This window comes from Hyla sarda, chromosome 7, assembly GCF_029499605.1.
Source record: "Hyla sarda isolate aHylSar1 chromosome 7, aHylSar1.hap1, whole genome shotgun sequence".
NCBI classification, from domain to species: domain Eukaryota; kingdom Metazoa; phylum Chordata; class Amphibia; order Anura; family Hylidae; genus Hyla; species Hyla sarda.
In genome coordinates this window covers 69,393,661-69,415,224 of record NC_079195.1, presented here as the reverse complement: position 1 = coordinate 69,415,224, position 21,564 = coordinate 69,393,661, and the positions used below count along the sequence as shown (strand labels likewise).

The 21,564-nt window shown below is 43.2% G+C and overlaps 1 protein-coding gene across 4 annotated transcripts in view; it reads right to left on the bottom strand.

Moving 5' to 3' along the window:
* Window positions 1-1,976: 1,976 nt before the first annotated feature.
* Window positions 1,977-21,564, bottom strand: part of POLL (DNA polymerase lambda) — a 76,435-nt gene continuing 56,847 nt past the window's right edge. For 2 of the 4 annotated variants that reach the window (XM_056529493.1, XM_056529492.1), the window contains 6 exons: window positions 18,752-18,917; window positions 13,782-14,093; window positions 12,902-13,075; window positions 11,594-11,722; window positions 3,582-3,750; window positions 1,977-3,217 (listed from right to left, as the gene is read on the bottom strand). In XM_056529493.1, coding sequence (XP_056385468.1) covers window positions 2,856-3,217; window positions 3,582-3,750; window positions 11,594-11,722; window positions 12,902-13,075; window positions 13,782-14,093; window positions 18,752-18,917 — 1,312 coding nt within the window. In that variant the 3' untranslated portion in view covers window positions 1,977-2,855. The other 2 variants (XM_056529494.1, XM_056529495.1) reach the window with 2 other exon arrangements.

The following is a 21,564-nucleotide window of genomic DNA, read 5'->3' as shown; positions in this document are numbered from 1 at the left end:
GTATGTCTGTGGGGGAACTATACTGCTAACCTAATGTGGGGGGGGGGGGGGGGAACTATGCTGCCAACCTAATGTGGGGGAACTACAACCTAATGTGGGGGAACTATGCTGGCAACCTAATGTGGGGGGAACTATGCTGCCAGCCTAATGTGGGGGGAACTAAACTGCCATCCTAATGTGGAGGAACTATGCTGCCAACCTAATGTGGGGGGACCAATACTGCCAACCTAATGTGGGGGGGACCAATACTGCCAACCTAATGTGGGGGAACTATACTGCCAACCTAATGTGGGGGAACTATACTGACAATCTAATTTGGGGGAACTATGGTGACAACCTAGTGTGGGGGAACAATGGTAAGGTACCGTACCGCGGTTGAGGGGTAGTCTTATACAGCGAGTATATCCCAAACTCTATATTTTAACTGTAAAAGTTAGGGCTCGTTTTATATGCCGGAAAATACGGTATTGATGTAATACATTAGTACAGGTTGTGTAGCAGTGTTGTATAAAATATATATTGTGCATTACGCTGTAAACAAGGACAACTGACAAGTGATACATATAAGACTCTTCACATGGAGATAAAAGCGCTGTATGCAATCTATGGTAAGAGATCGAGACAAGCTCTTATCCCTTAACCAGAGCTGTCATAGTTGTCAGTGAATGGAAATATTGTGCAATGAGATGTGGCATAGGACGGACAAAACACTATACATTCAGGAGTCTGGATGAGAATAATAAAAGGATAACCTTGTATTTAGAATGAGTCAATTGTATTCTCTAATCACTTGTTGTATTGTTAAAATTGTAAAAATAAAGAATAAAAAAAAAAATATTATAAATACAGTGGTCCCTCAAGTTACAATATTAATTGGTATCAGGACGACCATTGTATGTTGAGACAATAACTCTATGGAAACCTGGTAATTGATTCTAAAGCCACCAAAATGTCATCCAAAAATAGGAAAAAAAAAGTGAGGAGTAAACAAAAATGATTCTACTAAAAAGTAAATGACTAACATATATGAAGCAGGTCCTTACATATAAGAGTAAGAAAGATCTGCTGGAAGCTGTAAATCACTGTCTATGTAGAGGACAGGAGCTTCCGCAGGGTCCTGTACAGAACACACAGTGTCCTAAAAAAGTAAAATGAAGCCGCCTTAACTTGGTGTCCAAAGGAGCAGCTAACTGTGGCACAGGTATAGAGTAGTATAAAACATGTTCCTCCCTGTACTGTAGGGGGCGCTACCAGAGAGGAATTCAGAGAATACACTTCAGTAATACAAGTCAATGCCCATTCTGATTGGTCAGTTCTTCCAGCCATTGACACGTTTCACAGATCTGGACTGTCCATAGCATTGTATGTTGAGTCTGGTTTCAAGTTACAATGGTCCAGAAAAGACCATTGTGTGGTGAAACTATTGTACGTTAAGGCCATTGTAAGTTAAGGGATCACTGTGTGTGTGTGTATATTATAATAATAATATTATATATATATCATAATAAAATTGTCTTCTTAAAGTCCTTCCTACTATGACAGCTGACTGCTTTTTATGGTGGTCTATAATTGGCGATTAAAGGAAGGACAGAAGTTTTCAAATTAATTCATATAATGTCTTGAATCATTTTTATGACAATATATAAAAAGTATTGTCCGCATGTATGTGTATGTATGTATAATTTTTTTTTTTTCTTAATTATTAATTAGTATAATATTTTTTTTTTCAGGCTCAGAATTAGAGATGAGCGAACTTACAGTAAATTCGATCGTCACGAACTTCTCGGCTCGGCAGTTGATGTCTTTTCCTGCATAAATTAGTTCAGCTTTCAGGTGCTCCGGTGGGCTAGAAAAGGTGGATACAGTCCTAGCAGACTCTTTCCTATGAATGTATCCACCTTTTCCAGCCCACTGGAGCACCGGAAAGCTGAACTAATTTACGCAGGATACGTCATCAACTGCCGAGCCGAGAAGTTCGTGACGATCGAATTTACTGTAAGTTCGCTCATCTCTACTCAGAATGTTAGGGTACGTTCACACTACGGAATTCCGCGGTGTGAACTTAACATTAGTGTGAATGCGAGACCCGAAACTGTTCCGCGCAAAGAAAGAACATGTTCATTCTTTGCAGGGATTCCACGCATCAATGGTGACGGCTCAGTGCCCCGCGGCCCTAACGCCGAAGTATTTTTCGTCGGCGGACGCCAGACGAAATCTCCGCTCGCTGAATTCAGCGAACGGAGATTCCGCGGTGTGAACGCACCCTTATACTGTTCCCAAATAACACTACTATTGCAATGCCTGCCTGGTCGACACACAGAATTTACTTCCTGATAACTCTCCATATTGGCCATGTGACCATTATAGCAAATCACTAAATCGGTGACCTGTTAGAGCTAGTGACCGGCTGTAGCTGTCACATGTCCTGTGTTGAGAAGGAATAGGAAGTAAAGACCGGTTGAGAGCAGTGGCAGGGGACCAGGGGAGTGTGACAATTTTTTTGGGACAATTTTTTTCATTATCAGTCCTTTAAAAGCCATTGCAAAGACTGACTCCTGCCCTGGCAAACATAGCACACTAACAGCTAGACCTCCGCTTATCACCGAGACCTTATTTCAGTGTCTTCCAAACAGTGTGTCTCCTGCTGTTGCAAAACTACAACTTCCAGCATGCCCGGACAGCCGAAGGCTGTCCGGGCATGCTGGGAATTGTAGTTTTACAACAGCTGGAAATACAGTTTGGAAAACACTGCTTTACTTAGACAAACGTGTACTTAATTAATGAATGAATAATTGAACAACAAGATATTTGTAGACCACCTCTCGCATAATCTTTCCTTCTAGTTGTCGACAAATCTACCAATCTCTTTCGTGCGGCTCTCGGAAAGGAAGCCCGAGTATCTCAAATACATGTCTCTCGGTCGGCGTTGGAAGGGGATATCCAGGGTTAATCTTCAGGCTTCCGTTTCGCACCACATCCTTGTTGAGGGAGTGTTCCGATAGACTCATGCGCTTGGTTTTTGCAAGAGCTCGCATGGAGCGATTGAAGTGAGCCGAACCGGTGAAATATAACAGCGCGCAGGCAAACTCCCCATAGGGCACAACGATGATATCCAGTCTACGGTGCCTCCGACCGGGACCCGGTAAGCGGCATACTCCCATATACTTCTTCTGATTTCCGTTCTCCTCATGACTCACCAGATCATCAGTTAAGAATCCTGGATGGATCAAACACAATAATAGGGAAGCAACATCAAATAGTCGCTCGGTACCTTTAATCAGAAAAGACAATTCATCTTAATTCTGTGATCTCGGTGACGGCAGGTGAAAGAAATCCAGCAATGGATGAGATGTAGAAGTTATTAAACCATGGTACAGTATTATTAACACATTGAAATTACAGGGCTCGCTGTCATGGACTCCAGGGCGCTGGTTCCTGTTTGCTGCCTAATAATAGTACAGCTCCGACGCATCACAGGGGTCTATAACATTGTTAGAATTTGATTTGTGACACAGACCGGTGTTTAAAGGCAGGTTATATATGTTTTTCTCTCATGTGACGGACAGTAAGGATTTCCTTACCTCGCAATTTAAGGCTGTCAAGCAGTTTGCTAAAAACTCCTTTATGAGACTTGCCGTCGGGATGCGTAACCAATACATCAACATCACCGCACGTCGCTCTCTGTCGCCGGTAAGAGCCACAGGCCACGCACAGGAGCTCTGGATTTATCACTTTAGCTGATTTTCTTACCTTCATATACAAAAGGAAAAAAAAGATCAATTATTAGTTAAATTACTGTAATCCAGAATAAGGGCACTGGGTAGTTGCTGGATTATTGAACAGTAAATAATCTAAAAATTATAACATCACACAAAAAAAAAAAAAAAAAATGCTAACAAGATACAGAACTGAGAGAATTCCCTGTTCTAAAGATTTGACTTCAAATCAGAATTTATAATAGCTTAGGACATTTTTTTTTATTAAATCCCAGTACAGTGGTCCCTCAAGTTACAATATTAATTGGTTCCAGGATGACCATTGTATGTTGAAACAATCATAAGTTGAAAGCATAACTCTATGGAAACCTGATAATTGGTTCTGAAGCCACCAAAATGTCATCCAAAAATAGGAAAAAGTGAGGATAAAGCAAATCCTTACACATAAAAGTAAGAAAGATCTGCTGGGAGCTGTAAATCCCTGTCTATTTCAGTGTTTCCCAACCAGGGTGCCTCCAGCTGTTGCACAACTACAACACCCAGCATGCCCGGACAGCCGAAGGCTGTCCGGGCATGCTGGGAGTTGTAGTTTTGCAACAGCTGGAGGCACCCTCTTTGGAAAACACTGGTTTATGTAGAGGACAGAAGCTTCTCTAGGGTCCTGTACAGAACACGCAATGTCCTTAAAAAAAAATATAAAATAAATAAAAAACAAAATAGAAGGAAAATGGAGCCGCCCTCACCTGATGTCCAAAGGAGCAGCTAACCCTGGTACAGGTAAAGAGTACAGAACATGTAATACCACCCTGTACTGTAGGGAGGCGCTACCAGACACCAGTCAGTGCATGCACTTTAGGAATACAGGGGGTTTTACCAGTGAAATGTCCATTCCGATTGGTCGGTTCTTCCAGCCATTGACACGTTTCGCAGATTCCATAGCATTGTATGTTGAGTCTGGTTTCAAGTTACAATGGTCCAGAAAAGACCATTGTATGTAGAAACTATTGTATGTTGAGGCCATTGTAAGTTGAGGGATCACTGTATTGGAGTGTTATGGGAATTATCAGGTGAGCAGTCTTTGGTTTTTTTCCCCTCTGAGTGCCTACGGAAGAAATTATTTGGCGCTAGGACCTGCGCCGTCGCCACTGTCAGCAATGCTGCCAGTGCATAATTTTGACAAGAGTGTGAACAAGTTAATTCTTTCGGCATGTGAATTTCCGCTGCCTAAATTCCACAGTGTGAATGGGTCAATGGAAGACTCCTTCACTCCAATGCTGTTGCCTGACAGCCGCAGCATAGGATTCCTCCACAGGACTCCATAACTTACTGTTATTTTGGACCTGAGGAAAGAGCGAGTGCGTGCCGAAACGCGTTGTCCATTTGCTAAACTTACCTGAATATAGGCTTGAGAAAGGCCTCATGGTGAGGCTGAAATGTTGATTTTGTACCTGATGGGTGAATAAAACACACAGTTTTTCTGCATAATTTTTGGAGTGCCGCTTTTTCTTGAAGTTTGATGATGGAAGGTTTTGGAGTCTGAACCCGCAGAGCTGAGCACCCACCTGTGACTATAAGTCAATTTACAGTGCCTGCTTCCCTATATCTATTTTTCTTATCTGAATAAAGAATATCCCATGCATTTGCTGGCTGATCGAAGTCTTCTTCATCGAACCCTTTTTCAGTAGCGCTCGTACATACCTTCCCTGTTTTTGCTCTTTCACTTGTTCAAGTTATTCAATTCAGGTCGTGGAAATTGGGTATCGAGCTGCAAACTGCACGACGCCTACCACCTACCCCTGAGCTTTACTCATGTTGTATTCTTCCATTTGCATTTTTTGCTCAAGGTCAGTACGACACCAATAGGTGTGGTGGTGGATATTTGCTCTTCCTCATTTTTATCACAAAACTACCACAACTGGAAGCGCCCCCCTCCCCCCTTTTGCTTCTCCATTTATTTCTCTCCTAGACTAGTGCACCAGAATCTCTGAGCAGAATTTCTCATGAAAGTGTATCCATCACAGACCAAGAAGAAAACCGTGTCCCCCTTACTGACAACAAGCAGAGATATTGAAAACCATGAGGAAATGAAAAAGACAAAGTAAATAAAAACATTTCATAACCTTTCTTGATAAGCTTTAGTTTCTCACACTAGAAAACCTCTTTTAGATGTTTTGAATACTTTCAGTGCAACTACCTAGGAGTGAGAAGTTCTACAGTAGTAAGAGATAGTTTTACCTATTTCGGAGGGTTACCCCTTAGTCATAAACTATGACTAAGGGGTAGCTCCCCTGAAATGTGTCAGACTGTACCCTTCTTAAATGAGATGTGTGTATTCCATGCTTTAAATGAATTCTATATAAAGCAGGAATGTTATAGATTTCTGGAGTGCTGGATTTCCTTGCTTGTCTTCTTATTGGCTCTGCACCTGTGCACTGTTCCTGGCTGGGTATTCAAGTGGTGAGCTGACTATACCTGCTGTGTGAGTAGTAGAAGAGAAATGTATCTAAATCTTCTATTACACAAGTGGCATCAAATGCTTTCTCAAATTGCACAGGAAAATTCCGGAGATCATCTGGGACCAGAAAGGGACAAATGGAGACAGCAGTTCCTGTCAGCCCAACCCTAAGGACACTGAATGGAGCAACATAACAAATCCTCAACCACCGGTCCATTCTAAGGTCAGGCAATGGAGGCTCGAGACCCCTATTCTCTTAATTGGTAGGGGTCCCAGCAATCAGAATTTTATCATTTACATGGACAAATTAGTTTTGCATATTTTTTATAATTTAGATTTATGAAAACGTGAGACTATCAGCAGCCAGATTACTGGAATCCTCCAGTTAATATAGTATTATATAGACGCACACATCTGCAGTGATAGAATAGGTTCTGCTGACTAGGTTTCTTTAAAGGATTTGGAGCACCAGTGACTCTGTAATGTTTTATTTTACAATGGCTAGTGGTGAAGAATAGCCCTAAATGAAATGGCGATGGGTGAATAGCCAGTGACATATGTGTGTAAGCCGTTTTCCAGATGTGACAAACAATGACACACTAAAGGGTCTCTAGTCCCCCGATATTGGCCTTTCTGTGTAGTCTCTCTCTTTATCTCCTTATAACAATTACAGATCATCTTTCATTAGCAGAATAAACCCATTAGTTCTGTCTTGTGTGCCGGTGACATGCTTAAGAAGGTCACAACTCTTTTCTAATGCATATTTTGTCTCTTTTTAATGAAGATTTCTGAAGACCTGCTACACTGCAATTGAGTGCAAAGCCCCCACAAGATCTCGATGCGACATACAGCAAGGACAGTGGCTAATCCCTTAATCCCTTCTTTCTCCTGTGTAGCACCCACGGGGGCCCCGAGACCCAGGACGAGTAATCCAATCAACAACAACAATAGGGCCCTGGTCCTCCTCCAACAGCAGCCACAACAACCTGGCTGACTTTTCAAAAGATGGGGAGGAGAGAAAAAAGGTACTTGAAATTGGAAAGTCATTCTTGAAAATCTTTTACGTGACAACCGTGTTTGAAGAAAAAAGGAGGGGTGTTTCTGGGGGGGAATGAGCCTTTGGCCTTTAATCATACGCATGGGAACAAGTTTCTCAGTGGGGTCCGGTTTGGTGCACATTCTTTGAGGTCAGGCTGTGTGGCTGAGTGACAGCGTCGCAATGACCGATGCTTCCACGGTGATGGGGGTATGCAGGTGTAACATAAAGCGACTCGTTCCAACCCACCCCAAGGGATCCTGTCACTCAACACCAACATTCGAACTCTGCTGCCTTTCATTTTCTCCAACAGACTGTCTTTGAAATAGTGTGTCCTGATGATCATCACAAAGAGCCGTGTTCTTATAGAAGCTTGTGGGAGAGAAAACCCTTTCTTAACAGAATATATTAATGTTGTGACCGCATAATAGAAGAGAAAGAAATTTCAGAGGCTAAAGGCACAAATACCCCGAAAACAAAAGCGGAGTTTATCTGCACAGCTTGATCATGTCTTCTGGTTCCATTCCCAGCAGCAAAAGATCTCAGATGTAGTTTAACCTTATTTTAATCAACTTTAGCCTTGGCAAAGGAGCCCAGGAATTTGTTCATACGTTGCCAGCTATTTATGAACAAAGTGACAATGCGGCCATCTATTATGTCCCCACTGCAGGCTCGGCACCTTGGTTGTATTGAGGTGTATTCATGGTCACCAGAAGGCAAGAACTGGTGCAGACAACAAGTGGAGCAACCAGTTATATAGCTTCTTTTTCTACCCTGCACTGGGAAATATTAAAGCTGGAATGTGATTGGGGTTGACGGTCTATAAGTGTTTCACACAACTCATATGTAGAGTAACATGAGTCTGCTTTGGAGGATATATTTATTTAGTACTCACTGCTGCCTGGCCAGGAACTATTTCTGTTCACGTTTAAGCAATTGTCAGGAGGTCCACTATTGGAGAACTCTCCAGCTGACCTCCGGGATCCAACAGCTGGAACCCCAGTAATAAAACATTATTGTTGGGGGATAAGCAGGATCCCGCTCTATGACCGTCATATGGATAAGACCTCTAAGAAGACTGGTAGTAGTTTCCAGCCCATTTATATTTAAGTGTACCAGTCACGTTTGACATGTCCTACATACGTTTTAAATGTTATTTTTTTTTTTTAAGTATTTATTTATAACCTTTTACGAACCAACATGCATCAAAAAAACAAAACATTACACCAACAATTGACCCAGCACGTTTCAAAAGTTTTGATTGTTCGGGGTCTTAGTGCTGAACACTTCTCTCCCTACTTTTTGTCTATGGGACCGAGAAGTCTAAACACCTAGATTCAGACTGATCAAAACCTTTAATATGTCTTGATGAGATTCCAAAAGTTTTTGTTTTTATTTTTTTTCTCTTAAGGACAGTGCCCATTTAATGTTAAAAAGCAACTACCCCTTTAGGTAATGATAGAAAAAAGTAACATGGTGCGTTCTGAGATCCCCCAATTGCCCTGAAAAAAACATCAATTCTTAACTCTAGGAGATGGCTGCAAGCTCTGCAGTGAATTAAATAGGCAAATACCATCACTGGAATACCCCACTAAAGCAATGTCTTGGCGCCAATGACAAATTAGGGAAGGATCAAAGTAGGGCAAGTCTTCATGTCTATATGGGATCATTTAGGGATGAGCGATTTGTCATGAACCTCGCGGCTCGGCAGTTGCTGACTTTATCCTGCATAAATTAATTCAACTTTCTCCGGTGCTCCGGTGGCTGGAGACCCTCTCCTAGGACTGTATCCACCTTTTCCAGCCCACCGGAGCACCTGAAAGATTAATTAATTCATGCAGGCTAAATTCAGCATCTGCCGAGCCGCGAGGTTCATGACGAATCGAATTACTGTAACTTCGCTCATCTCTAATCTCATTATGTGGAATGTGTGTACAGCTACCAAAAGGCAAACTATATACACTGATCAGCCATAATAATAATAATAATAAATCAGTCCTCTTTTGCTGACACAACAGTTCTGACTGGTTAAGGCATGGACCCCAGTTGCTTTGTGATATCAAGCAGCAAGAAGTTTAAACCATTCTTTCCAGTAAAGGACGTTGTCTTAGTAATATGTATATCACATAAACTACTAAAAAATGCTCCCCATGGTAGAATATTTTTGTTTTTAGGTAATAAAGTAATAAGCTTATTTTTTTATTTTCACATCTCCCCTAGAAATGTGGGTGGGTTATGCATGGTAAAACGTGAAGCCCCTTTCCTACAACTACTCAGCAACATATGAAAGAGAGAACAAATCCTGTCCACACTGCAGAATTATCAGTAACACCTCCTCTTCATCCCTGGAATCATCGTACTATACTAATATTACAAGCACCAGGAGGTATCTAGAGCAAATACCAGCGGCTGTCCCATCCTCTCCATTCTTTATGGTTACAGAGCACTGCAAACACCTCTTGGTGCTTGTAAAACTACTATATGTATTGGTATACTATGGGGATTACTGAGGGAAAGAAGAAATGTTTTACTGAAGACAGAACTGTTCCGATACTGTGCAACATGATTTAATGGGATACTGCTAACGTCCCCCCAATGAAGTGCCTGAAATGTTGAAGCCTGTTACTACTGATCCATAATTTCTCTACTACATGCATGCAGAGTCCTCAGTAGGAGACAGAGAGCAAGAAACTAAAGCAAAACTGTGCATACATGACTAGTGTTGCTTGCGAATATTCGTAATGCGAATTTTATTTGCGAATATCGCATATTCGCGAATTTGCGAATATTCGCGAATATAGCGCTATATATTCGTAATTACGAATATTCTTTTTTTTTTTTTTTTCACAGTACACATCACAGTGATCATCCCTCTCTGCTTCCAGCTTGTGTGGTGTAAAGAAGGCTCTAATACTACTGTGTGAGACTGGCGTGCGAATTTTCGCATATGCGAAAAGTTACATATGCTAATTTTCGCATATGCGAATTTTCGCTTATGCAAATTTTTGTATGTGCTAATTTTAGCATATGGTAATTTTCGCATACGCGAATTTTCGCATATGCGAAAATAAAACGAGAATATTACGAATATGCGAATATTCGCGAATATATGACGAATATTCGTCCATATATTCACGAATATTCGCGAATTCGAATATGGCCTATGCCGCTCAACACTATACATGACCACCTTATGTGATCACTATGGTTGAATGCTACCAACAGCACTTAAAGCAGTACTCCGCCCCTAGACATCCTCTGACCTATCCAAAGAATAGGGGATAATATGTCTTATCGCGGGGGTCCCGCCACCGGGGTTTGTTTAGAGTGTCAGGTGCAGCACCAGAGAATCGTGACGTTACGGCCACACCCTGCTCGTGACGTCATGGCCATGCCCCCTCAATGCAAGTCTATGGGAGGGGGCGTGACGGCCGTCACGCCCCCTCCCATAGACTTGCATTGAGGGAGCATGGCCGTGACGTCACAAGCCGGTGTAGCCATGATGTCATGAGCCTCCGCCCGCATAGCCAGTCACCCGAAGTTTGCTCCATGCACCGGATGTCTGGGGTGCCGCAGCTGAGATCGGCCCCCTGTGATCAGACATCTTATCCCCTATCCTTTGGATAGGGGATAAGATGTCTAGGGGCGGAGTACCCCTTTAAGTGTCATTTATCATAATGAAGTGTGACCACCATGGATCGGGCTTGTTTTTTCCAGCACATCCCACATGTGCTCCAATATAATTTGAGTTCAATTCGAAACCTTGCACTTGTTGTTTTGTTCCTCTTACAATTCTTTAACTATTTTTTGCATTATTCTGCTAAAAGAGGCCATTGCCATTAAGAAATCCTGATGCCAGAGTTTTCGTTGTGAGGTAAAAATGCACCATGTTACATAATACATAGTTAATAAGGATGTAAAAAGGCAAGAGTCTATCAACCTAAAACCTTACTGTGTTGATCCAGAGGAAGGCAACCCCCCCCCCCCCCTTTGAGGCCGATGCCAACCACGACTCAAATATGGCATCAGAATAAATCCCTGGACCATGTGATGCGCCACAATCCGAGATGCACCCATATCCTAACATGAGACACATTTATAAATGTGAAGGGTTTTTACACAGTGGGGAACAAAACAACATGAGAAATACAACCCCCCCCCCCCCCAAATACTGATGAATTCCCCCAATCAACTTCAAGTACTGACTATTCACTTGCTGATCGGTGTGTACGTAAATTTCTATACTGCTCACTGACAGACATTGCTCTACATTACAGATGCATTTCTGCTATGTAATGGCCATAATAAAGAAAGCACATGGATTCAGGGATAGGATACTAATCTCCATGAAGAACCTAAGCATTGACGCAAGAATAAAGCTCTTACAGTTTCTTCAATCTGTCCGGCCTCCTCCCTGGGCATACGATCTAGGAAGTCATCATAATGTTTAAGGCCAATAGCCTGCTGTGTGGTCAGGTTCGCCTTTGTGCGGATGTCATCAAGACTTCGGAAACCCTTTAAACAAATATTGATAATGAGCGACACCTATAGGTATAGATATGAATACTTGTTCTATACATATACTGTAGAACCCCTATCCATACAACCATTATATATTTTACATTATGTATCATAAGTTTCCTCGGGGTTAATCTGTGGTGTATTATTGATTACACTATCCCTCTAGGACCCTACTTTACGGCCTCTATAATCCAAGACAACATCCATAGACTATGCTGTATATTTACATATGAGAATTATAGTTTATTAATTTAAACATTAAAGCGTACCTGTCGATTAAAATGATTTTGTAAAGTCTGTCTGCATTTATGTACATTAATCCTTCAGAGTGCTGACTAGGCAATTTAATTGGTCTCACTGCTGTTATTAAGCCTCTGAAAGTCCCCCTACATGGTGCACAGCTATTTGTCATTCTTTCATTCAGGAGAAGGGACTAGGGCTGAGCTGTTTGGCAGAAGTACACACACAGTTACTTCCTCCCTTTGCTTCCTAGCCAATGACAGAACATAACCCTTACTGATATACCATGACATAGTGCTGGTGGAGGTGCACTGAAATGACTGACTGTGGTGGGGGATGATTTACACAGTGCACTACAATAGATGTCATGTGGAGGGAAGAAGGGGTTACTGATGCATTGGCTTTGCAAAGTGTTACATGAACAAAATGGCAGATATGAAAGGATTACACTAAGCATTGAACTGCTGCTAAGCAACTAAGGTACTGGGCAGATAACACTGTAGCATTGTGAGCATACAGCAGTAGGTACGCTGGTATTTACACCAAGAAAGCTGCCCTGACATTTATAGATGGTGAAAGATGGAAGGAAAGTCTTGATTAACCTTCTAGGAACAATTTTCATCATCTTTAGCAGGCAGACAGGCTCAGCTTGAAGGCACAAAGCCCAGTCTTTCTTGGGCTCTCTCTTCCTCACTTCCTGTGTTTTGTTTAGGGTCTCTGTTACTAGAGACAGAAATCCTGTAACAACAGGCAGTGAACAGCAGATTGCAAAGAAGGGAGACACCTAGTGGCCAAGACTTTGGGGCTGTTTTTCTGGGGTAAGGAGTCATTTTTGGTAAATGAAGTGATTTACAAATATGTTGAATCATATAAAGGAAACTTGTTTAAAATGACCATGTATATTTAAGTAGTAAGTTGTAGCACACTACCCACCTGCTGGTACCAGCTTTGGGCTGTCTTGACACCAGCTCCCCATATATTAGAGAACATCTCCAAAATAGTCACACTGTCGCTTATATGGTCGATTTTGCGCAAGTGACCGCTGTCCAAAATTTCATCAATTTTATCAGCCATCTTCTTCCCAATACCAGGAATCTTAGCAGCTTCCTAAAAAAAAAAAAAACAGCCAATAATATATTTATAAGTCAAAAGTACACCAATAAATACTCTCCATTACTCTATTGATAATTCATGTGACCCACCATGATACACCATCAGGTACCAGTGTAAAACCATTTCATATTTAAAGCATATATTTACAGGATAGATACATACTGCATTTAGCACCCAGTACCTTTGTAAACACATGACATTGTTTTTAGGCTCTTTACTTGCACCCTTACATATTTTATAATATTACTGTACAGTGCTTGGTGTAAATACCTCCCTAACTAGCGAGCAAAAGACCAGAGCAATTCTATGCAGACATTGATATAGCAGGGTATGCTGGGGAATTCCAGCTTTCTATTACTAGAGAACAGAATACAAGAAATGGTAGTATACAGCGATTATTTACCTGTGCAGACATTGATATAGCAGGGTATGCTGGGGTATTCCAGCTTCCTATTACTAGAGAACAGAATACAAGAAATGGTAGTATACAGCGATTATTTACCTGTGCAGACATTGATATAGCAGGGTATGCTGGGGTATTCCAGCTTCCTATTACTAGAGAACAGAATACAAGAAATGGTAGTATACAGCGATTATTTACCTGTGCAGACATTGATATAGCAGGGTATGCTGGGGTATTCCAGCTTCCTATTACTAGAGAACAGAATACAAGAAATGGTAGTATACAGCGATTATTTACCTGTGCAGAGGTCACTGGTTTATGGTAACTTTTTAGAGCATTTACAGCTTTTGAATAGCCCAGAGCTCTCCATCGGTCTCCTTGCACAGAATACGCCTTGGCCAGCACCTCCAGCTTATCTGTGATAAACTTGTTGTGATTCTCCTTCTTACTCTCGGATGAGTGGGCGCACACCCACTTTCCTGCCACTGTTGCTGTGTCTTCAGTCATCTTTTCTTCATCTTTGTTCTTTGAAAGTTGTCCAAACATCAATGCTTCCAGGTCTCCTTGTGTGACACCATCTTCTCCATCGCTGGCTTCATCATTGGAGACCTTTGCATACAATGAAAAATATCTTCAATGTAGTAAAATACAAATCATTTCATGTATGGATTAAGGTGACTTCTGAGAAGAGAAGATAACCTACATCTAATGTGACACACACTTAGGCTAAGGATCTGTCATGTTGATGACTTTTCAGGGGGCCTCCCTCTGAGATTGCTTATGGATGCTTACTACCTGTAAAAAACTTGGGTACCCTTCTATGCAGGAAACAGCTTTTGTTCCGACAATGCCTTTTGCACAGGGTCTGTTGAATGCTGCTCCCTCTCATCTGGGAAGGTATACTTCAGTGATTTATTAAGGGCAAAAGTGGAGCAGAACAGGTAATACCTTTTATGCATCCTAGACAACCCCTTTAAAGAAGTACTCTGGTGGAAACTTTTTTTTTTTTTATTAACTAGTGCCAGAAAGTTAAACAGATTTGTAAATTACTTCTATTTAAAAATCTTAATTCTTCCAGCACTTATTAGCAACTGTATGCTACAGAGTAAATACTTTAATTTTTTCAGTCTGACCACAGTGCTCTCTGCTGACACCTCTGTCTGTGTCAGGAACTGTCCAGAGCAGCATAGGTTTGCTATGGAGATTTTTTCCTGCTCTGGATAATTCCTGATACGGGCATCAGGTGTCAACAGAGAGCACTGTGGACACGACAAAAAAGAAAAGCATTTCCTCTGTAGCATACAGCTGCTAATAAGTACTGGAAGGGTAAAGATTTTTTTTATAGAAGTAATTTACAAATCTGTTCAACTTTCTGGCACCAGTTGATTTAAAATTCTATCGGGGTATGCCTTTAACCCCTTATCGACCAAGGACATATATTTACGTCGTCCTTTGCCGGCTCACACGATATAACGCGGGGTCACATGGTGACCCAGTGTCATATCAGGTCGGTCCCGGCATGAAACTGAAGCCGGGACCCGGGACTAATAGTTGAACGCCACGTCTAAAACGAAAGTAAAAGCTTCCCGACTAGGACACGAGCGGAGGTCCTCTTACCTTCCTCCGGCGCGGCGCATCCTTTCGGCAATTGATTTCTCCAAGCCTGAGATGCAGGCTTGAGCAATCGACCGCCGATAACACTGATCAAAGGCTATGGCTTTGCAGTGATCAGTGTAAAAGATCAGTGTATGCAGTGTTATAGCCCCCTATGGGAGCTATAACACTGCAAAAAAAAAAAATAATAAAAAAAAAGGGTAAAAAAAAAAAGTTAATCAATCTGACTTAACCCTTTCCCTAATAAAAGTCCAAATCACCCCCCTTTTCCCATAAAAAAAATAATCAAGTAAATAAAAATAAATCTAAACATATGTGGTATCGCCGAGTGAGTAAATGTCCGAACTATAAAAATATATCATTAATTAAATCGCACGGTCAATGGCGTACGCCCAAAGAAATTTCAAAGTCGAAACCTATATACCGTATTTATCGGGGTATATCACGCACCGGCCTATAACACGCACCGGCCTATAACACGCACCCTCATTTTACCAAGGATATTTGGGTAAAAAAAGTTTTTTACCCAAATATCCATGAAAAAATGAGGGTGCATGTGTGCGCGTGTATACCCCGATATACCCCCAGGAAAGGCAGGGGGAGAGAGGCCGTCGCTGCCCGCTTCTCTCCCCCTGCCTTTCCTGGGGTCTAGAGCGCTGCTGCCGGCCCTTCTCACCCCCTGGTTATCGGCGCCGCTGCCCGTTCTGTCCCCCTGACTATCGGTGCCGGCGCTGATAGCCAGGGAGAGAGAAGCGGCGCCGACAGCCAGGGGGAGAGAAGGGGCAGCGGCACCCATTGCCGGCGCCGCTGCCCCGTTGCCTCCCCCCATCCCCGGTGGCATAATTACCTGAGTCGGGTCCACGCTGCTCCAGGCCTCAGTCGTGCGTCCCCAGCGTCGTTGCTATGCACGGCGCGGCGCTCTGACGTCATGCGCTGCGCACGACGGAGGCCTGGAGCAGCGCGGACCCGACTCAGGTAATTATGCCACCGGGGATGGGGGGAGGCAACGGGGCAGCGGCGCCGGCAATGGGTGCCGCTGCCCCTTCTCTCCCCCTGGCTGTCGGCGCCGCTTCTCTCTCCCTGGCTATCGGTGCTGGCACCGATAGTCAGGGGGACAGAACGGGCAGCGGCGCCGATAACCAGGGGGTGAAAAGGGCCGACAGCAGCGCCCTAGACCCCAGGAAAGGCAGGGGGAGAGAAGCGGGCAGCGACGGCCTCTCTCCCCCTGCCTTTCCTGGGGGTGTATCGGCGTATAACACGCACACAGACTTTAGGCTAAAAATTTTAGCCTAAAAAGTGCGTGTTATACGCCGATAAATACGGTAAGTAGGGTATCATTTTTCGTATGGACATACAGAATAAGGATAAGGTATCATTTTTACCGAAAAATGTACTGCGTAGAAACGGAAGTCCCCAAAAGTTACAAAATGGCGTTTTTTCTTCAATTTCGTCACACAATGATTTTTTTTCTGTTTTGCCATAGATTTTTGGGTAAAATGACTGATGTCACTGCAAAGTAGAATTGGTGGCGCAAAAAATAAGCCATCATATGGATTTTTAGGTGCAAAATTGAAAGGGTTATGATTTTTAAAAGGTGGGGAGGAAAAAACGAAAGTGCAAAAATGGAAAAAACCCTGGTCCTTAAGGGGTTAAAGGGGTACTCCGCCCCTAGCATAATATCCCCTATCCAAAGGATAGGGGATAAGATGTCAGATCGCAGGGGTCCTGATGCTGGGGACCCCCGGGATCTCCGCTGCAGCTCCCCACTATCATTACTGCACAGAGCAAACTCGCTCTGTGCGTAATGACCGGCGATACAGGGGCCGGAGCATTGTTACGTCACGGCTCCGCCCCTCGTGACGTAGCGGCCTGCCCCCTCAATACAAGTCTATGGGAGGGGGTGTGATGGCCGCCACGCCCCCTTCCATAGACTTGTATTGCAGGGGCAGGCCGTGACGTCACGATGCTCTGGCCCCTGTATCGTCAGTCATTACGCACAGAGCGAGTTTGCTCTGTGCAGTAATGATAGCGGGGAGCTGCAGCAGAGATCCCGGGGGTCCCCAGCAGCGGATAGGGGATAAGATCCTTGGGGCGGAGTACCCCTTTAAGGACACTACACTATATGGCTAACCAGGAATTGTCCTGTCTTGCTGTGTTATGCATAATATTGGGAAACCTGTGCTGCATGTTGTACTACCATGCTATGCCCGATGTTTGGAATTAGTGGGTGCTTCGTCAAAGCCTGCACAATGTCACAGGTCACTGTATGTATTGCTTCTGACAACTGATTGTTAGGGCATTTTGTCATTTAAAGAAACTTTGACATGTCGTCCAGACACGTCAAAAGTTTAGATCCCACCAGGTCTCAGTCCTGGGACCCAATGAAATGGCAAATTATACCTGTAAAGTGTGAGGCAGCGCGCCTTTATACCTGGCCAGCCACTCCACTACAACTCTCTATTACAGCCTATGGAGAAAGTGTCAGAGAGCCGAGAGGTGAAGCATGCTGCCACGCACATTAACGGGCAGGAAAATCATAGTAGTGGCTATGATTACAAAAATAAAAGCTTGACACATCCAGGCAAAGAAAGGAATGGAAAGGGAGCACGAGATGCCATATTAAATCTATTTCATTCATGTTGTATTTCTAATGGAATATTGATACCATCCTAACCCTGTCCACACTTATTGTTTAGTGAGGGCAAGGGTTTAGACTAGGTAGGGTTCTCTAAGGAGTAGGGGCTCACCTGTATCCTTTACCCCTTCCCTACCTGATCTGTGATCTGTGCTTTTTATCGGATCAAGAGACACAATGCTGTACTGTCAGTGAAATTTATTTATGTCTTTATGTGTTTATGTTCTAATAAAGATTCATTTTTTATCATCTAGGCCTAATTAATGATTTCGATAGTGTTAGTAGACATCCAGGCAATGTATCAGATCATTTGGGGTACATGGGTACATGTGCCCAGGTCACATGATCGCTAAAATGAAAGGGCAGAAGTTTTCAGCATGTGTGTATGGATCCATAAATACTATAGAGGGCATACCCCACCTGTCCAACTCTGAACAGAATCAGAAATAGAGGCACATCTGACCATTTCTTCCCCCCATTTTAAAGCAACAATGAGGGTCTAAGCAACCAGACCCCAAACAATCAAAAACCTCCAAAATGTCAAAAGATTTTATTAAATAAAAGCTACACTTAAATGGCCTGTCAACATAATGCACATCCTGTACATGCATCAGTTTAGAGTAACGTTTCCCAACCAGGGTGCCTCCAGCTGTTGCAAAACTACAACTCCCAGCATGCCCGGACAGCCGAAGGCTGTCCGGGCATGCTGGGAGTTGTAGTTTTGCAACAGCTGGAGGCACCCTGTTTGGGAAACGCTACTCTAGAGAGTGACAGAACTTTGTGTCAGTTTTCTGCTCCCTCTCATAACTCAGTATTAAAAATAAACTGAATATCAACCTTCTGTTAGTTTCTCCCCGTGCCATTATATTTCTTATTCCAGACCCAGTTATTGGAACAGGCAGTGGGCCTTGTTTATTCTGTGATTCATAATTGGATAACTGGAAACCATTATCTATTATTTAGGATGAATATATCAAATTTTCCCTGACTGAGAAGGGAAGGATGTCGCGAGCTTCACCTGTACTTTCTTGTCTTGGCTGTCACTCAGCTTGGAGACATCAGAAGCCGGTTCTGCTTGCGAGCAGCTGGCTGTGGCTGGTGGACGTTCATCATCTGGTTTCCTGTCAACCACAATATCCCCGTGTCTTTGTTCTGGCGCTGCCTCGTCCTTTACATCCAGGTACCTGTCGCACAATTATAGTCATTTCAGGAATCATCTTTATTTGTGGCTCTATTGAAGTTTCAGACAAAGCGCTTTTATGCTCTCAGGGCACATACCAGAGTATCGGGGAAACATGACTATTATGTGATAATGGGAGATCTCAGGAGAGAGTTCTAGGAAAACTGGACGCAGCTTTCAGAAATATTTACCAACACGGGACCCCTCTGGCCTCAGAAGCGGAGCAGGTATATGTGACACCATCAATAAAGCATTATTTACAGCGCTTGGTTACAAACTGATCCATCAACATATAACAATGGTCTCCAAACCCTGGACCTCCAGACCTTGCAATACTACAACTCCCAGCATAGTATGGAGACCACTGACATATAAGATGCTTATATACTAGATATAGAATGACTTTCTACCCCCACAAACAATCTTTATATTATAAATAGCATACATATTCTAAAAGAGGATTATAGTGTGTTCATGACTGCTGACCCTAGCTTCCAAGTCTACGGAGCTCTTGGTTGATTATTAGAGATGAGCGAACTTACAGTAAATTCGATTCGTCACAAACTTCTCGGCTCGGCGGTTGCTGACTTTTCCTGCATAAACTAGTTCAGCTTTCCGGTGCTCCGGAAAAGGTGGATACAGTCCTAGGAAAGAGTCTCCTAGGACTGTATCCACCTTTTCCAGCCCACGGGAACACCTGAAATCTGAACTAATTTATGCAGGAAAAGTCATCAACTGCCGAGCCGAGAAGTTTGTGACGAATCGAATTTACTGTAAGTTCGCTCATGTCTATTGATTATGTTACATGCCTGCAATGATGTTACATCACAAAAAATAAATAAAAAAATAAAAAAAGGATTGGTTGTGACCATATTGTTTGCACACAACATTACAAATGCCCTATTGGACATGATAGGTGAACCCTATGAGCATCCCTTGCTCTGCTGGACACTAGAGATGAGCGAACTTACAGTAAATTCGATTCGTCACGAACTTCTCGGCTCGGCAGTTGATGACTTATCCTGCGTTAATTAGTTCAGCCTTCAGGTGCTCCGGTGGGCTGGAAAAGGTGGATACATTCCTAGGAAAGAGTCTCCTAGGACTGGATCCACCTTTTCCAGCCCACGGGAGCACCTGAAAGCTGAACTAATTTACGCAGGATAAGTCATCAACTGCCGAGTCGAGAAGTTCGTGACGAATCGAATTTACTGTAAGTTCGCTCATCTCTACTGGGCACAGACTCTTCATGTATTAAAGGGGTTATCCAGGAAAAAAACTTTTCTTTTATATGTCAACTGGCTCCAGAAAGTTAAACAGATTTATAAATTACTTCTATTAAATGTTTATAATCCTTTCAGTACTTACGAGCTGCTGAAGTTCAGTTGTTCTTTTCTGGCTAAGTGCTCTCTGATGACACGTGTCACGGGAATCGCCCAGTTTAGAAGCAAATGCCCATAGCAAACCTCTTCTACTCTGTGCAGTTCCTGAGACAAGCAGAGATGTCAGCAGAGAGCACTGTTTCCAGACAGAAAACAACAACAACTCAACTTCAGCAGCTCATAATTATTGAAAGGATTAAGATTTTTTAATAGAAGTAATTTACAAATCTGTTTAACTTTTTCGTGCAATACCCCTTTAAATAGTTGTGCATTCATTGTAATAGCAGGCACCTAACACCACAAATTATATAGAAAAGTTTAGATCCTCCATAACAGAGTCTCAATATACCAAATGTACTATGTACGGGTGAAACTCGAAACATTAGAATATTGTGCAAAGTTCATTTGTTTCAGTAATGCAACTTAACAGGTGAAAGTACTATATGAGAGAGACTCATTACGTGCAAAGCAAGATACCGTATATACTCGAGTATAAGCCGACCCGAGTATAAGCCGAGACCCCTAATTTTAACCCAAAATCCCAGGAAAAGTTATTGACTCGAGTATAAGCCTAGGGTGGGAAATACCTCATCCCCCCCCCCCTGTCATCATCCAGACCCGTCATTAACATCCTCATCATCATCCCCTTGTCATCATCCCACACATCCCCCCTTCATCATCCCCTTATCATCCCACACATTCCCCCTTCATCATCCCCTTATCATCCCACACATCCCCCCTTCATCATCCCCTTATCATCCCACACATCCCCCCTTCATCATCCCCTTATCATCCCACACATTCCCCCTTCATCATCCCCTTATCATCCCACACATCCCCCCTTCATCATCCCCTTATCATCCCACACATCCCCCCTTCATCATCCCCTTATCATCCCCTTATCATCCCACACATCCCCCCTTCATCATCCCCTTATCATCCCACACATCCCCCCTTCATCATCCCCTTATCATCCCACACCCCCCCCCCCCTTCATCATCCCCACACCCCCCCTTCATCATCCTCTTCTCATCATTCGCCCTCAGTGGTCTTCAACCTGCGGACCTCCAGAGGTTTCAAAACTACAACTCCCAGCAAGCCCGGGCAGCCATCGGCTGTCCGGGCTTGCTGGGAGTTGTAGTTTTGAAACCTCCGGAGGTCCGCAGGTTGAAGACCACTGCGGCCTTCAACATCATCCAGCCCCCTCTCACCCCCTTTAGTTCTGAGTACTCACCTCCGCTCGGCGCTGGTCCGGTCCTGCAGGACTGTCCG